The following is a 21,757-nucleotide window of genomic DNA, read 5'->3' on the forward strand; positions in this document are numbered from 1 at the left end:
GACTTATTACGATTATTATTATTATTTATGTCTTTGATGTTTAAATTCTGAACTATTTATCGATTTTGATTTCTATTGATTGCCTTCTTAAATAAAGGTCTACATGATAGGATATGACAAAAAAATGGGGAGACTTTATCTGCTGAATAGATTGTACATGTGTAATACAATGGTACAAGCAACAGTCGTCCCAGGGAACTTGATGTGACCTCTGTAATTGGTGCGCAACATCACCCGGCACTAGTACAGATGCGATCATATTCAAGAAAGTTGTGAAAAGTTGTGCATTTACATAATGGTTTACATATAAACCCCTTACACGGTATTTTTGTAATGTAATTTCCGATTCTTGGGGGGGGGGGGGGGAGGCTTCGTTTGTGAATCAGGTATGAAGGTAGCTAGCATTCCAGAAAAATAGCATAACCCGCATAAGAAATTCTTTAAATGAGCATTTACATAATGGTTTACATATAAACCCCTTACACGGTATTTTTGTAATGTAATTTCCGATTCTTGGGGGGGGGGGGGGGAGGCTTCGTTTGTGAATCAGGTATGAAGGTAGCTAGCATTCCAGAAAAATAGCATAACCCGCATAAGAAATTCTTTAAATGAGCAATTTTAAAAGCATTTATTTGAGATAATTAAAGTATTTATGGTATAAATGGGAAAAATTGCCTTTAAATAGGCATTACAAGTTTTCCAAAAAAATCATATGTCCCAGAGAAAGGGGGGTTCCGACCCCCGGAACCCCCCCCCCCCCCCCTCTGGATCCGCCAATGGTTAGTCACCTCTATCAGACATGATCAACTGCTAAAATTTATTACATACATAATTATCATAGGCGTCGGAACCGGGGGGGGGGGGGGCTAGGGGGGAGGCTTAGCCCCCCCCCCCCCCCCATTTTTTTTGCAAAGTTAGACCTAACCATTAAGCATTTAGCATAATAGAGGGTTCAGCCCCCCCCCCCCACTTTTTCTCGCAGGAAAGATTATTGTTCCTAAATTTACCTTGAAAGTTTGAGAGGTTGGATTCAGGGGCATACTAGCCCCCCCCCCCCCCCCCCCCCCACCACGGATTAAGATTTTCATGATTTTGGGAATTAGTTTTTTTTTCTCAATATTTCTGAGGATTAGTTTAGCCCCCCCACTTTCAATTTGCTTCCGACGCCAGTGATTATTATTATCAAGATAGTTGTAATGTGATACATTATTGGTTTAATTATACTGCAAATGAACACAGCTAGGTCTCTGATTTTTGGAAGTTTATGCATGTGTGTGTGTGGTGGGGGAGGTGGGGTTTGGGGTGGAGCATTTAAAAATTATGCATTTTTGTGTTTCAAATGTGCTGCAATAGACGTTAGATATTCCTAGAGTGTAATTTCTTCAGCGGATGAAGCGTACTGTACATGCATGTACATGTATGTATACCAAATAAGCCAGGATACATGTACATCCTATCCTACACATGTTTTTATGAATTGGCTAACGCATCATAGCGCCGATTTGGCATAATTGCCGAGGGTTTAACTTTGAAATAAAATACAATTTTCTAAAATAAAATTGAATTAAATCATACTAAACTACACAGTTTAACGTTTTGTAGTAGACACATATTCAGACTTTTCCGATTACAACATCTGCCGGAAGAGTTCACCGGCGATTTTGCCGTAACATTGCGTGTCGCCTGTTTTGGGTTCTCACTTTACAAAGATCTATAAACTGGTTGCCGAAGTCGAGGTGAACCAGTCGCACAGCTGACGAATTTTGCACATCTTGTCAAGTTGGTTTTTTTATGTGATACCCGTCAAACATGCTTATTAAGACGAAATTCAAACTTTTCATGTTGTTTACTGCATTTATGTTTATTGTTCTCTTCATTGCAATGATGCTTTTCGCTGGAGAGGTAAGTTATACTTTTAATAGTCTATTTTCACTTTGGAAACAGTATTACCATATTACATTCGAATTTCCTCCCTCGTATATATATTTAAAAAAGGTTATTATATTGTAAGCTCTGTAACACTAAAACTTCTTCTAATCAAAATGCATCTTTGCTTCCTAAGGAGTTCTGATCCGCACCGCTTCTAACGAGAAGCGGTGCGGATCAGAAACACTTGGCTAGCGAAGATGATCAAAATGTAGAATTGTCTTAGATTTTCAATTTATTTGTAATTTTACTTCCTCATTAATTTATGATGTGTTGCAGGACATCTACATTGACGACACCTACAATTACCAGTCACATCACGAAGGTAAAATTTGTTTTTTATTACTTATGGTTTAGCTCATGTTTAAATAAAGAAAGGCACAATGTTATGACCTTTAGATATTTTTATATTTACAATAAATGCTTTGATGGATGGAACATTACAAAAAGAAAATTAAAGAATGCTTTGGACAGATTGTGACAAAATCAATTGATTTCGACAACGCCTATTATATTGCAGATCCAGATGCAATAAATCCAGATGAGGAAAAGAAAAAGTCAGGGGAAAAAATAACAGAACCGTTGATACTGTGGTGGACACCATTTACTGGTGAACGTGGGAGATACAAACAATGTGGAAATGTCAAGTGTTTCTTCACTGTTAACAGGCATTATATGAATAATCCACAAACTAAGGTACCTCAAATTGCAGCACAAATGATTTACTAGTTGATATGCATGTAATAAGTAATACTGAATTACATCAGATACATTCAGATAACAGAATTTCAATTCAGCAGGCTGTGTTGCAAAAATGTTATGATTTATTTTCATTAAAGTTTATCTTGCCCTGTTACATGGATTATTTTGGTTATTGGAAATTTCATCTCACAAGTCATTAAAGTGCCCATTTTTCAATGACGATGTATATTTTACTGTTCACTGTGCTTCAGGTGTTCATGTTTTATGGGACCGACTTCAAGTACTTTGATCTACCACTACCACGAAAACCTCATCATGAGTGGGCATTACTTCATGAAGAGTCTCCGAAAAACAATTATCTCTTCTCCTTTGAAGAAGTTATGACATTATTTAATCACACTAGTACATTCAGGAGAGAATCGGACTACCCTATCACCACTCAATACGTAGACAGTGCCGCCTGGCTATTCAGTTCCCACTATCTTCTATCTGCCAAAGAGAAGACAATACAATCCAAAGCCGAGGGCCTGGCCCCAATGATCTACGCACACAGTGACTGTGGCACACCCTCTGACAGGGACGGTTATATTCATAAACTGATGAAGTACATTAACATAGACTCCTATGGATCATGTGAACATAATAAGAATTTGCCAGATCAGTAAGTGGACTAATTATTTACATGAGTACCTGTTGTTATAATGCATGAATATTAACCATTAAATATCATGTAAGCAACCTGTGATTTCATCTGTATTCATTTCTGCATAAACTTAAAAAAAATATAAACAAATGTCTATGACATAAGAATTTTATTGAAACAAAAACAGATATGGTTTGCAAATTTCAGAAACAATGGTGTAATAATTTTGAAACCATTTATTAAACAGGTTTGGTTGCGGTTGTCACAAAAGTATACCTAGTTCAAAATTGGATTTTTATCCAAGCACAGCTAATGATTGCTACATTGTATCATAGAAAATATGAATTCGAAACATTATGTATTGTAGGTCAAACTTTATATAAAATATATCTGAAGACTCATTTATAAGCGTTCAAGAATCAATATCTGTTTATATATCAGGTCAGTTTTGGCATTTGAATTTTTTAATGTGTGAAATATATACTGATTTCATTTCATTATTCCTTTTCTTCAGTCTCAGAGATCCCTTGAAAGGCATGTTTCATGAGGATTTTTTCAAACTCATTGCGAAATATAAGTTTGCTCCTGCGATGGAGAATGGTATCTGTAATGACTATGTAACTGAAAAACTTTGGAGGCCACTGTTTGTTGGAACAATTCCCATTGTTATTGGATCACCTAGAATCAAGGTAAAACAGACATAATTAAATAGATGTGCACACAAAAAATTCCATTTTTCATAAAATCAAATTTTTTATTGTTTTAAGCTGCATCTAAAATGTGTTGCCAAAAAATAATCGAAAAGTATCTATTAGACAATTTGAAATGCATGAAGCGTGTAAATGAAATAGATATTTAACAGTTTATAAAAAAAATCAATATTATGAACATACTACAGCTGTTTTGCACTTGAAACATTTTTTTAATAATTATACATGATGTTACCATTCACACTTGTATCAATTTCTATTGAACAGGATCTCCTCCCCTCCAATAAATCAGCTATCATTGTGGATGACTTTGATTCTATAGAAGAATTGGCCAACTACCTTAAATTTCTTGATGAAAATGACGAAGAATATGACAAATACTTTGAATGGAAGAGAAGTGGAATAACAAATAAGTTGTTATTAAGTCTTTTGAAAGACAGAGAGTGGTCCATCAATGACTATGTTTCCAATAATGCTATTAATTTTATCGATGGTTTTGAGTGTTTTGTTTGTAAAAGAATACATGAAAATATACAAAGGGAGAAAGAGGGGAAAAAAAAGTTAAAATTTCAGGCAACTATAGATCATTATGGTTGCCCAGCTCCTGCAAAATTTGATGATAAAGGAAAGAGAACTTTATATAATGATGACTGGGATTATGAGTATAATCACAGTAAATATTATGCAAAAGCTCTTAGACATCACTTAGATTCTAATAGAACAGTAGATCGTGGTAGTGTAGCATCAACTGCAAACCGATTCCGAGCAGCGGGAGATCTAAGATGACAATTAAAGTAATGTAGGCGATTAAATTTTTTTTTTGCATTTATAGTTTGAAATGTTTGAACCTCAATTTACTGACTAGGTTTTTTTATACATATATTTTCTCACTTATTAGAAAACTTTAACATACATCTACATTTATACCAATCCATATCTACATTGTTAGCGTTTTTACATGTATATAGATGTATATATGGGATATAAAATGGGTGTTGGGAAAGAGTGTCATATGCAATTGGTCTAAAGAGGAGTCACTGTGCAATATTATTTTATTTTATTTGTAAACACTGAAAATGACGTTGAATTGCAATATTTGGGGTCTATATTCTATCGATGGATTAAATAAGTTTTTTTTTCAAAGGGTTGGGGGTTGTAAATTTAAATATTTTGGGTGCTAACATCTATATTTTAGAAGGGGGCCCTTTCATAACTTTAATCAATTTTGCTTACCTTTATGTAGAGATATAATTATCTTTTGTTCTGACAATGGTTAACAGTCACTTGTCAGAAAACTTAGAAGACTCTTTCAGAGGACTTTATCACTTAATGTTGTTTCAATATAAAAACACTCTTCGTATCTATTTTTTTTTTTGGCTTGTATTATTTTAGATTTAATGTGTTTCATCATTTACTGTTTTATGTATAATTATCATACAAATCCAAATGTTGATTTTATGAAAATCGCATTGTTTTAGCCATTATAAATGAATTTTTTTTATGTTATTTATCCTTTATCATAATTTTTCTAAATCAATACTATCCACTTGTATTTTTTTATGTCTAAAGTTGGTATATCCATTTCTTAATATAAAAAAGGAGTTGACCAATATATGATTTTTACAATTTTTAATCTGATTTTTATGATCTCGACTTGTGTAATCTGATTTTGTTTTAGATATATACATGTATGGTGTATTAATGGGTATATTCATGTCAAAGGTTTCAAATTACGTGTAGAATCAATGGTGTAGTATTTGCGTATTTTACAAATATTGATGCTGTCGTTCAACTGTCTTCCTAATTTTCATTACTATTGATTATGATTATTTTTAAAATGTTAATCATATTGTTGCCCATTTATAGTGATTATGGAAATAAATGTGTTAATTAAGAAAAAGTTTTAATTTGAATAGCTTTGAGAAAGCTGGAAATTCGTCTTAGCTAAATACAGGGTTTATCAAGCAGTTGTCTCTCTTTGCTAGAAGTTATGAGAGGTTATTTTCCAATTAGGCAATATACCTAAAAGTTACAAAGAACATGTGACGATCCTGTCTGTAATTTGAACACTCCCCAGAAACTATAATCAAATTGAATTTATAAGTAAATAGATAATACATGTACAAAGTTATTGATGTATTACTTTTTGAGAACTTGTACAGTTTGAGAAGTCTTGTACAAAATATTTAACATGGCGTGGTTCTTATCAAGTCGACAACACGACAGTCCTATCTCGATACATCTTTGACCCTGGACTCATTTCTTTTGGACAGAAGATACACTAAATTTTATGACATATAAATCATAAATTGTAGTATTATGTATATGTTTGGAAAATGAGAATTGAGCGCGCTTTCAGATGTTTTTCACTCTGTTTCTTCATACTGTTTGTCGCATTACTGATTCTCTTGTTTGTTCTGGGAAATGAAGTAAGTAAATATATATGTCAAACATTTCAAAATCTATTTTAAAAATGAATATCCTTATATGTACAAAATTAAAATAAATGATTTTTCAATTATTTGAGGTCTATATTTTTTATGTAGGAGCCTCGAATTGGGACAGACATGGATGATAAAACTTCCCAAGGTTAGATATGAAGTGATAAGCCGTGTACATGTGTCTCTCTGTGAGAGTGCATGTTATCATAACTAGTACCGTTTGACTATGTTTACTAGTTCACTTACATGTATATAATGCGCGGATCCGGTTCCGACGGTTATTTGAGTTTGCCAGGGGGCCAGGTGGGGGGTCCGAGACATATTTTTCATTATTTTATAATGTACACGGCCGGTTGTGTCTGTCGTGAATTTCACGTGAAATCGTTCATGTGAAATTTCACACGAGGCACACATGCCTGTATATTTTTGAAAAATTTGAATTTTGCAGGGTGGGTTGGGGTTGGGGGTTGGTACCCATGACCCCCCCCCCCCCCCCCCCCCCGGATCCGTGCATCTATATGTACATGAACTGTGGTGACTTGGCGTATGTTTCTTTTTAAACGACTGATTGCATTAGCCACATATGCCTGATTGTATTGTCTTCTAGAATCACTATCTACCGCCAAAAGTTAGATGGGTGTGAATATATTTATAACTAAAGGAACAGTCGATTGTCAGTATTTTTAGCGTTTTACGTTTTACGTATTTTACGAAGGCTGCTAAACAAGAAGTTCTACGTGTTGATTATATTCTGAGTAATATATTATTTAAAGAGAACTGCAAAATATTTCTAACATAAATATTAAGCATTGGAAGATGAATTTCAAAATTTAGTACATAGATTTGCAATATTTAATTTTGATCAAAGCATCTTCGTTAACCAAGGGTGACGACCCGCTCCTATATATTGTGATTTACTTTTAAAATTCAAAGGAGTAATGTATATGTTAGAGCTGACACTGGTTTCACTCTTTACCATGCAGATTCACAACGACCGGAAATCAGGGAGCCAATCATACTGTGGTGGACGGACGGCGACGATCAACTAAACGAGTACTTAGACTGTGGTGACGTCAGATGTTTTGTCACCGGAAATAGGAATCTCACCAATGATCCTCAAACAAAGGTCCCTTATAGAACTTCGCGAATATCGCATTGATAATAATTATAGGAAAGACAAATTCCCAGATTTTTGTAAACGTATATTTCATATCAATTTATCATGATACTTGAATTGATAGTAATCAGTGTCTTCCATCTTCATTTAAAGGTGTTCATGTTTTACGGAACGACATTTAAGTACTACGACCTGCCTTTACCCAGAAAACCCCACCATGAATGGGCCCTTGTCCACGAGGAATCCCCTATGAACAACTTTCTCTTTTCGTTTGAGGGGGTCATGACCTTGTTCAATCATACCAGTACATTCAGAAGGGAATCGGATTACCCTCTCGCCACTCAGTTCCTGAAAAGCGGCGAATGGCTCGCCAGCACAAAGCATCTACTCTCTGCGAAAGAGAAAAGCATCCAATCCGAGCGCTTGAAGTTAGCCCCGGTGATATTTGTGAACACAGACTGCGGTACTGGTTCTGACAGAGACGGTTATGTACAACTTCTGATGAAGTACGTTCAAGTCGATTCGTATGGACTGTGTCTACACAACAGAGATTTACCTCAGAGGTAAGTGAAGATTTTTTTTTGGCTTGAACCAATCATTAATGATATTTTTATTATTATTAAGATAGTAAATTATTGTCTTGGAATTTCAAGAGACGAAAAGTACCATCCTGTTTCTTGTATGTTTCTTTCACTCACAAAAATGAAAGGTGCTTAAAGGTGGAAACTTTTTCTATTGCCTAAAATTTTGGTCACCCCCCCCCCCCTCCTTTAATTAAAAAAATAATAATGCTACAATCATACATGTATTTTACATGCAAGGCATGCAATACATAGTACCGACTTTTCAATGCACCACGATTTATAGTATTGAACCAAAATCGAACCGAATCTAGCAAACCCAGAATCGTTCCAAATTCATAATCATATGAACTGGTTACGGTAGTCTTAAAACTCAAATTAATATTTGTCCTAAAGCTTACGAGATCCATTGGAAAACATGCTAGACGACGAATTCTTCCAGCTTATCGCAAAATACAAGTTTGCCATCGCAATTGAGAACGCTATCTGTGAGGATTATGTGACGGAGAAACTGTGGAGACCACTACATGTCGGGACCATCCCTATCGTGCTAGGCTCGCCCAGAATAAAGGTTAGTCACTTTTACTTTCTCTTTACGATAAATTCGTTAAGTTTTTAAAAGAAAGATGTAAATATAAAGAATAAAATGGTTTCTTTGATTATTAATGCGAGTTATGAATGTAGTGATCATTGCCAAAAAAAAAAAACCCCAAAAACCCACATATAACACGCGGGTTATGTTTCTTTTCTGCAATGTCGCTACCTTTTTTCCCGCATGCATATGAATCCCCAACGAAGTATGCTGTTGTTTGAGAGAATTTCTCAAAGTTCATAGCGAAGTCAAATTTTCGATTTGTAGCTTAAAAACCGTAAACAAAAAAGAATACTAGTATTTGATTGACGAAGATCTTTTGATTAGACAATGAAGTAGTAGGTTATGTTCTAAGCAAGATAGATTTATATAAAGTAAAATTTTAGCGATTAAAAAAGTGCCCAGTCGTTTCGCTCCCTCCGCCTCATTCTTAATTGCTAAAATTTTACTTCATGTAATCTAACTACATGTATTACATAGAAAATTCTTTTATTAATTGTACCTCTTAGAAAAGCTTTCTGTGAAATCGAATACTAGACAGTAATGATGTTAATTTTAGTTTCACCCTTTAACTTCTGTTGCTTCATCTCTAGGACTTGCTTCCGTCCAATAAATCCGCCATTGTTGTGGACGATTATGACTCTGTAGAAGATATCGCTAGATACATCAACCATCTTGACTCAAACGACGAGGAATACGACCAATATTTCAACTGGAAGAAGACTGGAATAACTAATGACTATCTGCTGAAACTTTTGGCAGCAAGAGACTGGGAAGTCGATTATGGGCCTGATGTGAAAGGCAAAGATTTTTTCGAGGGTTTTGAGTGTTTCGTATGCCGAAGAGTTCATGAAAATATAAGGAGAGAGAAAGATGGAAAAGATCCATTGAGATATCAAGCTGCCCTAAACCACTATGGATGTCCAGCTCCAGTGAAGGTTAACGATAAAGGACAAAGAACATTGGAAAACGATATTTTTATGGAATCATTTACCAAACACAAGTATCTGGCAAAGGCCCTTCAATATCATTCAGATAAAAACTTGCTAGTTGATGAAGAGAGTATTCAACAAACAGCAGACAAAATATCAAAAAACAATGGGAAGCTTGCAACACAAGAGACAAAGTAGAGTTTAAAACCAAGTTACCAATATTTTACATCCTATTTTGTTGGTATTTCATCAATATAAATGGGTTTCATTAATTTGCATTTCTATTTGTATCTGCGATATAAAGCTGGAGGTTTATTCTTCAGCCCTAAGATGTACCTGTAAGTTGATGGTAAATGTACACTTACTATATATTTGGATAAAATATTATACAAATATCACGAAGTACACGGTAAAACTTTCACATTCCTAAAATTAACAAATTATTCATACAAATATTTAAATAACTTCTTTTGAGACGTAAATAAATGCTATGACGTAGCTATCATGACGAGAAAAACTCTGTAAACCGCTGCTGATTCGTATTTGTATGCAATATTAGATAGGTATCTTTATACCCGTATGAACCATCAAAGAAATCCTTCGTTTGTTTGATTAAATATATTCTAAACTTCGAATGGAGAGAACGTGTTCTGGGTCATCCATATGCATGTTTATTTTAACATAAGAAAGGGAAAATATCACTCTACTTTCAGTTATTAAACCGTGAAGACAGTTATGCCAATGCCAAAATGGCATTTTAGCAGCCGTCTAAGAAGCAGTTTCAAATGAAAATGATATCTGCCAAAACTGCCGTAAGAAAGAACATTGCCTGTACAGTATACTATATTATTGCTTCTTTAAGGTATCTCACCTGAGGGTAAAAACCTTATCTTTAAAAATTAAAATCCCTTATGAAATGATAATTTCTATTGAAGATGTCACTAAAATACACGTGTTTAAGTTGCCTCTATGTAATGCTTATCATATGGGATACTAGTTGATGATTTAAACAAAACAAAACTGCTCAATAGACGAGTGCAAAATTGCTTAAGTATGGGCTGTTTATACGCAAACCTTCAAAACTCAGAATCTCATGAACGCGCACAAAGTGTTTCTTGCTCTCTAAAATACAACTGAAAATTAAAAAATTATATACATGTATCATACGGATCCCATTGATTAAAGTTACGAATATTATCAAGATGTTTTGTAATAGTTTATGGTGAACGTTAACGTTACTTTTCCTTTTTTTAAGTATATGATTATACATCGTGAAGCAGTGTACATTTGACGGACGATTTTATTGTTTTCTCGTCTAGAACAACGTCTAGATATCCCCAGGTCAGTCAGAACAAATGAGAACCCCAGTTCCATTTCAAAAAGCCCTTATGCTTTCTTATACATTCAAGTACACCAATTTCATATCTTTGTAACCATTAAACGATTGTAGAGTTTTTTCTCTTTTGTCAAACAAGTGAATGAATAAAACATTGAATGCTAATTTGGTTCAAACTTAAGTTATTTTGCTCAAAGGAGGCGAATTAATATTCATATGTACAAATTAAAAGCTATACCATGGCCACAAATTTGAGGGAGAATCAAATCTCGTACACGATAAATTTGACAATAAAATAGTTTATGTTTTACGATTACAATAAGTAAATAAATGTTGGACGAAGAATCGGGACGAAAACGTTGGTTTTTGGTCATTGAGAATGTAACCGACGGTCGTTTAAGACAAAAATCAGGGATGATTAATTTTATGTTTTATGAACAAAATTGTTCAAATGTTTTTCGAAATATGCTTATCTCGACTTGAATGTATGCACACAGTAAATGAAAATCAAGGTTGCTTGCCGTGTGAAAACGTAGGTGCTTCCACGAACATAATTTATATGGCATTTTTGTTTTGTAACATATTTGCATACAAACTCGCATTATGAACATGTTACTATAAAGATCGAGTTGTTTTAACGATGCAATTTTGCTACACGGATACTCTGTTTTCCTTATAATGGTTTCCTTTTTATTTGTATTATATTGTACTTTATTATTAATTAGATTTTTGTAAATAGTCTTACGTGCTTTAAAGTTGTATTTTGTCCAACGCTCGCGTTTAATTTTGTTTTTCATTTTCTTAATTGATGTTTGTGGTTGAATAAGGCAATGATTTATTCGACCTTTCTGTAAAAGGCCATGGTTATATTATGTTAGAAATGTCTTCATAGCGTTTTGTGTTTTTCTTTTTTTGAGGGGTGTTGGGGAAATTCGACAAATTTTCATTCATTTCATATATACCTTATGATATCTTTATCACAATATTTCTTGTTTTTTATAGGATACGATCTACCTTTTATTAACGATGACGGTGGTTTTCTTAAATGACTTACCTTGTACCGATGAAATAAATTTTTGCTAAAGGAACTCTTGAAACTGAAGTTACTGAATACTGCAAATCCATTTCAAAGCTTTTTTGATAAAATAATTTTGGGGAATCTAACAGCTCATCTTTCTTTGTCCACTTCAAAGCTTTTCTATCTAAAAAAAAATCATTCTATGAACTGTTTTAACTTTTTGGACCTTTTAGATATAACGTATGACATTAATAGCTCTTCATGATTATATACAAACCTTTCATCTCAACAATATTTTCATAAAGATTTTTTTGACAAACTGCAATAATTGCAGTATTCGTTATTAAATGTAATGTATTTTCACGAGCAATTCACATCCACAAAGACTCCAAAGAAAAAAACGAAACATTTTCTTTCTGAAATTATCACAAATTTGCAGACTCAGAAATATTTTTTAATTTTCCCTTATCTTTGATGGTCTGATTTTTATTGCTTATCAAAAGAAAATCGAATTGATTGACAACTCTATTTGCCTGTATATACATAATTATACTTACAGACTACGCAATATATTTCATTCAGGTAGAATAAAAGATGTCATGCGGGATTTTTTTAAGTTATAAATTGGACTCTTTTCATAACTGATCATTTATCACCCAACCTACAAGCGTCAAGTTCACTTGTGCGGCTTAGGAGGTTTGATTGGCATGCAGTCGTATTTTAAAGAATAAACGGGACATGTCCGGATCTTTTGTTATCTAATTAGCATGGACGGATGAACATTAGATCCACCTAGATTTACCAACAGTACACTGAAAAGAAGAGGGTACGCCTAAATTACTTGCATCAGCTGGTTGGTATTGAGGGGAAAATGGTACTCTGCAGAAGGAGACGAATCTTCAAAGGAAAACTAGCGGGAATTGGTGTTGTGGTCCTAACGATCGTTGTCTTCACCCAATATCAAGGTAAGATTTCATGTTATATTTTTAATCAGAATTATAATTTCCACCTGTCCAAATTAATCATCGCTGTCATATAATTCCAGTTTATTCCAGTTTTGGTGTCTTGTTTTGTTTTACTTAATGCATTTCATTATGTTAATTGAATCAAAGTTCATTAAAAGTCAAAGCGAACAAGTTAATTTTATTTGACATTGAATTTTTATTCATAGAAAACATAAAAAATGTTTTCATACAGTTAGTTATCGCTAATCCACATTTCTATGGCTAACATAGTAATTAAGATTTGGTTTAAGAAATTTCTATGGTATAAAAAAATAAAAAAATAAATATTGTTTACCTCCATTATCTCTTATCTTGACAGTAAACTTTAAATCCTGGAGTCCACACCAATCATTGTCGCAATGATTTTTTCGGTTCGAGGCACTAACACAAAGTTAGCAGTGGTTCACAACACTTACATATAATGTTCGTACTACCGACAAAATTATCACATAGAATCAGACATTTTTTTTATCTGTTTGCTTTTTATATATCACGTAATGATATAATTTACTGTGTGGACAAATTGCATTTAACAATGCTGCACAATTCCAAAATGTCTGAAATGACAAATAAAAGTTCGGAATTTTCAATTTCTTAACGTCGGAAAGGAAATCTGACCCGTCTTGGTGAACTGAATGGCTTGATATAGTATCATTATACCACTATGAATATAAACAACTATATTTCAGAGGTGGGTTCTCACCTGTGAAATTACACCTTTTCACGCTTATAGTAGTTCAAGATTTTGTGTCGGTAGATTGTTTTTTTTATTTTTTTTCAATTATCACAATATAATAGTTATTTAATAGTAGAATAAGCAAAGTAATGCTGCGGGAACTTTATCATGCTAAATAGAAGTCCTTATTATAAACCAAAGTGTCTTAATGGCCCTTTAAGACAATAATTAGAATAGAGGATTGTAAAATAACTTGCAAATCAAAGTACAACTATCACGCGAGTTTTTTTCTATATATATCCAAATTTACCCGTTAAAATGCACAGCAATAGAAAACAATTTTTCTTGTCACTCATAAACTATAGTATATATATTTGTCAATTAGATTGAATAAAGGGTCAAGTGGCATATAAAATTTAATTGATAAATGCAACATTCATGTCAAAGAAACAATGTAAGGATATCACGTTTTAGAATATGAAATGATTTCACTTAGTTTGCATGTCATCTAAAGTAAATTGTACAAAGATTTGTAAATGACTTCGATTTTAGAAAGTAATCATAGAATTAAAGGAATTAAAGAAACGAACATAATTGCATACATTAGCTATTTTGTGCTTTGCCGATATTCCATACACCCTACACTATACATTGAAAAACCCTACGTAAAATCCATATTGAGAATATGCATAGCCCAATGTACCAGAAATATAATGACATGGTATATATATCAAGCAACTAACAGCAAATCTCAGTTGCGATTTACTATCCTTTGTCTTTTATACTGGGTTCCAGACTAAAGTTCCATTTCATCGGTTTTCTTGCACAATGATATGCAAACGATAGTTTGCAGTAAATTCATAATTATATTGGTTTTCCTCATTATTATAATGTATTAGTCTTTCATACGAGGAATAAATTACACACATGATCATTTCTGCCTCCTGTGCATTGGTATGAAACTATTGTATGGAACGCACACATGTGAATCACATATGACAATGATGCAAATGATTTCATTCTCTTCATTGTAGATTTTTTGTTCCTGAATTGCTGCAGCAGCACACAACAAAAGAACTACGAATGGCACCTAACTTCTCCCTCTTTTATGATTCGCACAACAAATTTATCAGAGATTTTTGTAGAAGTAAAGCCAAACAACAAGAATAACATTTCAATATTTAAAGCAGAATCTTCGAAAGTTCTTGTAAGTACAGTATAGAGTAAATAGTGTTTTGAACACCATCAGTAAATTATTAATAAACAGAACCTTGATTGTAACATCTGTCAAATATGACTATTGTTTGATATTCGTATGAAGTATGTACACTTTGTTAAAATGGCGGACTCAGGGCCCCGTACATATCTCACAACTGCGATGAATATTAATTTTACAAGAAAGTTGATTTTCCTTACATTAGTAAACCTTTTAAAATATGTAATCGATTTTTTCCAGATCCAAACGGCTGCACGAACAGAAACGTATATAAACAAGAGACTGCAAAGGCACCACCAAGCCTGTGTGGGTAAAGAGTTTATTATTGGCCGAGAGCCGGACCGTAGCATACCATTTCATTTTCAAGTTAGCAAGTCCCATCAACTAATATACTGCAGCATAGAAAAGGCAGGTACCACCTTCTGGAGGAGAGTGTTGCAAGTGTTGGACTCTACCAACCTGGACAATCCTTACCAAATCAAACCTTTAAATGTTAATAAACATTCTCAGTCTCTAGCTAAGGAGGACATTTTTCGTATGCTGGCCAAACTACGCACACATGCAGTATTTATGTTTGTAAGAAATCCATTCAGTAGACTTTTATCGGGATATTTAGATAAAATATACACAGCTAATCCTTATTATTGGGGCATGATTGGCAAAGAGATTCGGTCCCCTGAGATGAATAACGCCATAATGCGATTGGACAAGATGAAAACTCTGCGAAGAATTGAAAAGACACAAATACCTTGCTATCACGATATCACTTTTGATGAATTTATCCAATATGTCATTGATGCAGAAAACACAACAAGTCATAAGCGAGATCCCCATTTCATGTCCATGTACGACCTGTGTAAACCGTGTCAAATAAACTACGATTTTATTGGCAAAATGGAAACTTTTAAAAACGATTTTAATTTCATCATGGGAGCTTTAAACATTTCTAAATTTGATGTAAACGATTTGGAAAAGATGACAAGCGACGACATTTTTCTTGACGTTGCCACTTCACTAGATGAGAGACGGAATGAAATTGTTAAATGCATGTCCATGCACGAAGCATATCTTCGCTCTTGGAAACATATGCAAATTAGAGGGCTGATAAGCAATCAACAAAACTATCCATATAGCGAAAAACAGTCTCAGTATCTAAACCCTATCAAATTTGTGCGGACTCTGAGAACAGCCAGGAGTAAGTCAACATCTAAAGAGGATCTAAAAAGACAAAAGGAACAATATTTCGTTGATATATATAGAACAGTTGAGCTGAAAAAGTTAGAAAAACTAGTAAAAGTTTTAAGAAATGACTTTGAAATTTTTGATTATGAAGCATATCCCGAAGCTGTTTTTGTAAAGAATATTAAAGAAAGACTGAATCATTCTGAAATATTCGATGTACTTCGATGAGAATTCATTAAAATAAAAAAAAATATATGTTCTGAAAGTACTGAAATGAATATGAAACCCCGCCTTTTGATTTCGTCCATATAATGAAGCTAGGATAGCTTTTTTTTCTTTTTTGCATTTCTTTAAAACTTTTTTTAAAAGCTTATTTTAAGCAATTTGTTGTAAGGTTTGAAATAAATTAGTTTTCGAATATATTATCTCAGATTTAAGGACCGATGGAAAAGTAGGTGAGTAATATGATACGGACATGCACAGAGTTCAAGATAAAATGAGTTATCAAGTGCTTGTAATTTACGCCATTTCCACTCGATAACTGAAATTTAAAACTTATTTTATGGGAACGCTTACTCAATTCAAAGTCATTCTTGCTGAATAATAACACCAATTTACAAAAAAGAATGTTAGTATTCGGAGTGGTGTCATAATTCAAGATATTTGTTTGTGACATATTATTTATTTATGTGACTTCTTTGTTTAATTTTTTCTGCTTAGCATTCTGTTAGGATAATGTTTATGATTAATCCTTTAATATATAACCGGTATGCTATAAAACTCCTGTTTCAGCTTTTGTACATTCAGATTTTTATTGCGACAGTTATTATTTGAAAGCAACAAAGCTGTTTTATTAACAGGTGTTAAGGCTTTGGTGTTTTCAATTGTATGTGCTTTTCCTATATTTGCAGGTATACCACCCATCTTAAAAATGCAGATACGGATGCATAAGTAGGTAATCATGAATGTTTTTAATTAAAACGAAGAGTAATTTTTTCAATCAATAGACATTCTATTCGGTAAATTGCTATTCAAGCATATCGTCTAAGAACTGAAATTTAAAAAAAAAGACATATATAAACTATCTCTTTAGGACTATGTGCATTTCTGTATCTTCTTAGAAATAATTAAATAATGTTAAAATAAGTTAATACATGACTATTTAAATTGTACATGCTTTTTTTTACTTCTTCACACATTTAGTTTGTATTTAAACACCTTTTTAAAAGGTTAGAAATTAAATCTATCTGTAATAGCGCTTATGCTCACCAGACTCAAAATATTTCTAATAATGTAACAAAGTTCGATATAAATCATTCATGACGTACTAATGACAAGGTTAAAAGGAATGAACTATTTGTTAAAATGTTCAGAGACAGTTTAAAGACAATCAAAAGACGTAATATTTAATGTACAACTTCAGATACTGTTATTTTGTGACAACTACTTGATATGTTAACATCATGATGTTGATCGTAAGGACTGGTTTTACTACTTTATTTAAAAATAAAAGGTTACTCATTTACTAATTATAATATAATAATTATATAAAAATGTGGCATGTTAACGTGTAATATATTTAAAAACAAAAGAAAAAAAAAACAAACCTCGAAGATACAGTTTTAAGCAGTTTACCTGTTACATGGGGCACAATTAAAGGCTCGAATACAAAGCAAGGTTCATGTGTGCTAATATCATAATGGCAATATACCACATGACTTTGTTGACGTACATGCAACATTAATAAAAGTATATTAACACGCAAGATGTGATCATCTCAAAATTAAGAAAGATTTGATAAACAAACATATCATCTCCTATCCCTTTGCTTGACGAACAATTAACATGCATTTTTTCAAAATGTATTAACACACAGTTTACAAGCATATTGGCACTTTTTTATGTTCATAAGCAGTTTATCATACATTGTAATGCGAGATATTTAAAGATTAATGCTTTAATTTTTTTATGAAATCCGCAGTATTTTTCAGTAGGCGCGTATGAACATGGAAAGCTTAGATGACAGCATTGTGGTTAGGGTACGTCTTTTGAGGTTTCATTGGGATAAAAAGACACACCGTTGTGGCAACGCAATTTGAAAAAATTATGCACTTTGAAAAAATTTTCGTTCGTTAAATTTGGGACCAAATCAAAACACTTTGAAAATTTTTTCAAAGTGCGTTAAAATTGTGACCAAGTTAACCAACTTTGAAAAACATTTTCGAAGTGCGTCATGAAGGTACATCAACATTTTTTAGCATCGAGACACTTAAAGCACTTTGAAAAAAAACAAATTCTAGAATTGACTTTCTATTTTGTTGACAGTATGGTGATTTGTAAACACCAGTGATTCTCATTTACCGTCTTTGAGAACTAGGTTGAGGCCGGGAGTGGGGTTTAACCAAAGATACATGTCAATTACGAGTACCCCATTTAACTGATTACGGAAAAAAGTTACCCTGCCCTTCATTTTTTCTTCCAAAACATATGATATTCAGCTTTGTTATGAATTAAGTACAGTACTGCAGTAATGAAAAAAGGGCTGACCAAACAATAATTTTTCCATTGGTATGTTAAAGAATCTATAAGTGTTTTAACATAAACCTTGTTTTTAAATTCTAATGAAACAAATCACTCCATTTTAATACAAAGTTACATTGACAATCATTATATTATTATAAACTTTAAAAAAAAAAAAGCAGAAGGGTGTGTTTTTTTTCGCACTGATCTTCTAAAAGATCATATTGATTTTAATAAACATAACTAACGTATCATTTTTTCCAGCTATGTTTGTTTATTAGCACATGCAATTGTTCTTTATGTGTAAATTGTCAAACTAAGTAAGCTTATGAGAAAAGAAAAAGTAATTCTAATCGAGAAAATGTTTATCAAGTTAGCTTAGCATTCATTGGGTTCATATTTAGATATATCTCACTGAGCTAAACAAGGTTAAAATCAATGATTAATTGCATATAAAAGAATCAATTATTTCGACTACTGTAAACCCTGAACATTTTTTTGTCAAAGTGCGTTAATATCGACGAAATTAACGCACTTTGAAAAGAATTTTTTTTTGCGTTGACAACTTTAACGCACTTTTAAAAAAAATTTTCAAAGTGCATAATTTTTCAAAGTGCATTGTAACACAGCATGAAGAAATTGTATTTTGATGTCATATGTAAGAAACATGCCGAGATAAACAAACTGCATGTCAAAGTTTTTAACTTGCATGTTGACATGTACATGTAAATGAGGTGCATATTGCAAATTTGATGTCACTTATCAGCACTCATGTAAATGGCTTTCATTCGTCCATTTCTGGTTATATTTAACATTCATGTCAACACAATTAAATTGAAAGTTTGCATATTTGTGTTGCTTGTCCTTATAATTATCTTGCACTCTAGGTGTAGAAAAGTAGAGTGCAGAAAAAGTGTCGTGATCAACAATGTATTTTCTAAGAAAGACAATCCAAAAGCGAGCACCTTCAAATGATTGTGTTATCTAAAGTACGTGTATGCATACTCATCAAATGTTTTATCTGTGTCACAAAACTACTCAGGATTCATTTCATAAATGCACGATGCCTATATCAGCGAGTCTGTGATAACCTTACATGTATGTCCACCAAGAATTAACTCATAAACTCATAATTAATTTTTTTTTTAAGGAAATGAAGCATGATTTTGATTTTATAACTGTTTGACGAATGAAATCAGTCGATATACAGTAACTATATTTCATTTTTCAGATTTTAATCTTGGATGAATAATGTGATCTTACTTTTTCAAATAGGTTGGTAAAAACAAACAAAGTATTTGTACTAGCTTTTGGTTGGATGTTGGACATTTTGTAATAACTTTGATTGGATCGGATGATTGGATTGATAGATAATAATGTGAAATGCAAATTATTTCAAGTCAATGAAATAAAAATTGTTGTTGAATTTTATTAATAAATGTGTCAGCTCATAAGTCATACGGCTTAGCCATTTCGAGAAAAATACAATTCAGCCATGATATTACAAGTTTTGTCTCATTGCAAACAGGGTATACTATATCTTTGTAATAAGTAAAAGAACTATAACTAAAATTAATTTTATTGTGAAAGTACTCTCATTCCTTAAAAAATACATATTTCTCGACTCTTGGGCATTGAGCAGGTAGGTTAAAATACATAAATATGGTTTATCTGGTATTGATCACGTAATAGTAAATAATTTGACAGATAAACTGGTTGCAAATATATCATGCACATCATATATTATATACTTTCTTTTGTCAAGACAAACAAATAACGAACTGTTATACAATGGCCAATCGTTTAGCTTACACAAGGCACTTGGTGTTGGTGAGGTACACTCAGATGACCTTAAGGTTGAAATATAAAAGTTTTAAGTCTCATTTTTCGAACATATCAATCTATTTAAACCTTAAATAGGCCACAAACTCCTGTTGCAGTGTCTTTTTTATATAATCTGTGCGTGCCTTGGCAGGAACACACGAAGGTAAAGTAAGAATATTATAGTTCCTTACATATCAGTTAAACACATTCTAAAGACCTCGTGTATATTTTCCAACGGTGATGGTGTTGTTCAATTTCATAAAGAAGATTGGAGGGTTGTGGCCATTAAAAGACACTATAAAATCATACCTAAAATTATGATGAAGATCTTATGGGTCATGTCGACGTCCTTCTGAGAGATTTTAATCTTAATATTAAAAATAAGCATAATCAGGGCTACTTTAAAGTAGTCGTAATGCATATTTTTAATGTAAAAATTGAAGTAAACACAATGCATATTTTTATCAGAAGGACAGTATTCTGATATTATGATGTGCTACTGTGACAACTCTACCTTTAAATGTGATTATGAATATATTTAATGAAAAAGAAATGAAATCTGTCCATATTTAAACTTTTATTTTCCTTACAACTTTACAATACAGCACATGGACAAATAATTCAATGAAACATATGAATATCAAAGGAACACATGTAGGATAAATATATTATACATATCAAAACAAGAATACAATATAAGAAGCAATTTTACAAAATTCTATTTTGCTGAATTTCGCGACTTCACCTTCATGTCGTTTGTTTTATGAATCTTTGTGGTAAAACAAACAAGGACATATTTGCACAGGATGACACTATTGGTATACCTTGCTTCAAATAGATCCTCTAAAGTGTTCCCCAATAAAAAGGTATATCGATGAGACTCTGAGGATTAACATTAACTGCAAGTTGTCAGCATAAGAATTGCAGTTAATATTTGTTGTTGTTTTTTGAAATCTTAAACAAATGCGTAATTTGACGTCCTTCTTTAACAACCTAAATTTTATTATTTTTTTTTAAAGATTAAATTTAGTTTGTATTTTAACATCTATTACACTAAGTACTCTTGAATAATAAAATATAAATGAAATCAGGATGCTCAAAGTCAGTCTCTGCAGGCCTACAATATCAAACTTTTGTCTCTCATATATTGTATTCACATAATTATTTATTCTTGGAACATCATGGTATCACAACACTTAAGCGTTTTAAAACGTTGAACATTTAACATAAACTAGACTTTGACCCGTGCGTGCACGGGTTGACATTGTATATTATATCGAACAATTACGAAATAGATATATCGACATACGGTATTGTTGCCATTTACATAATAAAGC

At 32.6% G+C, this 21,757-nt stretch overlaps 3 protein-coding genes and 1 long non-coding RNA gene across 4 annotated transcripts; 3 read left to right on the forward strand and 1 right to left on the reverse strand.

Moving 5' to 3' along the window:
- The first annotated feature begins 1,703 nt into the window (after window positions 1-1,703).
- On the forward strand, window positions 1,704-6,222 carry LOC105325431 (alpha-(1,3)-fucosyltransferase 10). Its single transcript, XM_011424988.4, has 6 exons — window positions 1,704-1,902; window positions 2,206-2,251; window positions 2,447-2,622; window positions 2,880-3,289; window positions 3,786-3,960; window positions 4,249-6,222. The coding sequence occupies exons 1-6, from the start codon at window positions 1,810-1,812 to the stop codon at window positions 4,765-4,767; spliced, it is 1,419 nt and encodes a 472-aa protein (XP_011423290.3). The 5' UTR covers window positions 1,704-1,809; the 3' UTR covers window positions 4,768-6,222.
- On the reverse strand, window positions 3,820-13,671 carry LOC136270006 (uncharacterized). Its single transcript, XR_010707641.1, has 3 exons — window positions 13,298-13,671; window positions 12,035-12,182; window positions 3,820-3,949 (listed from the first exon to the last, which is right to left on the reverse strand). It is a non-coding gene; the product is annotated as an uncharacterized lncRNA (long non-coding RNA).
- On the forward strand, window positions 6,272-9,927 carry LOC105325432 (alpha-(1,3)-fucosyltransferase 10). Its single transcript, XM_034458250.2, has 6 exons — window positions 6,272-6,410; window positions 6,528-6,570; window positions 7,406-7,548; window positions 7,693-8,102; window positions 8,517-8,691; window positions 9,306-9,927. The coding sequence occupies exons 1-6, from the start codon at window positions 6,318-6,320 to the stop codon at window positions 9,840-9,842; spliced, it is 1,401 nt and encodes a 466-aa protein (XP_034314141.2). The 5' UTR covers window positions 6,272-6,317; the 3' UTR covers window positions 9,843-9,927.
- LOC105325438 (uncharacterized) lies at window positions 12,301-16,332 on the forward strand. Its single transcript, XM_011424996.4, has 3 exons — window positions 12,301-12,963; window positions 14,713-14,885; window positions 15,135-16,332. The coding sequence occupies exons 1-3, from the start codon at window positions 12,870-12,872 to the stop codon at window positions 16,302-16,304; spliced, it is 1,437 nt and encodes a 478-aa protein (XP_011423298.3). The 5' UTR covers window positions 12,301-12,869; the 3' UTR covers window positions 16,305-16,332.
- Window positions 16,333-21,757: the final 5,425 nt, after the last annotated feature.

Source organism: Magallana gigas, chromosome 7 (genome assembly GCF_963853765.1).
Source record: "Magallana gigas chromosome 7, xbMagGiga1.1, whole genome shotgun sequence".
Lineage (NCBI taxonomy): Eukaryota > Metazoa > Mollusca > Bivalvia > Ostreida > Ostreidae > Magallana > Magallana gigas.

Excerpts from the sequence above, each read along its gene's own strand:
- LOC105325431 (XM_011424988.4), top strand. The coding sequence starts at position 1,810 with ATGCTTATTAAGACGAAATTCAAACTTTTCATGTTGTTTACTGCATTT. Across the intron at positions 2,623-2,879 it reads TGAATAATCCACAAACTAAG|GTGTTCATGTTTTATGGGAC; the intron begins GTACCTCAAATT and ends ACTGTGCTTCAG. Across the intron at positions 3,961-4,248 it reads TTGGATCACCTAGAATCAAG|GATCTCCTCCCCTCCAATAA; the intron begins GTAAAACAGACA and ends TCTATTGAACAG.
- LOC105325432 (XM_034458250.2), top strand. The coding sequence starts at position 6,318 with ATGAGAATTGAGCGCGCTTTCAGATGTTTTTCACTCTGTTTCTTCATA. Across the intron at positions 6,571-7,405 it reads GGATGATAAAACTTCCCAAG|ATTCACAACGACCGGAAATC; the intron begins GTTAGATATGAA and ends TTTACCATGCAG. Across the intron at positions 8,103-8,516 it reads AACAGAGATTTACCTCAGAG|CTTACGAGATCCATTGGAAA; the intron begins GTAAGTGAAGAT and ends TTTGTCCTAAAG.
- LOC105325438 (XM_011424996.4), top strand. The coding sequence starts at position 12,870 with ATGGTACTCTGCAGAAGGAGACGAATCTTCAAAGGAAAACTAGCGGGA. Across the intron at positions 12,964-14,712 it reads TGTCTTCACCCAATATCAAG|ATTTTTTGTTCCTGAATTGC; the intron begins GTAAGATTTCAT and ends TCTTCATTGTAG. Across the intron at positions 14,886-15,134 it reads CAGAATCTTCGAAAGTTCTT|ATCCAAACGGCTGCACGAAC; the intron begins GTAAGTACAGTA and ends GATTTTTTCCAG.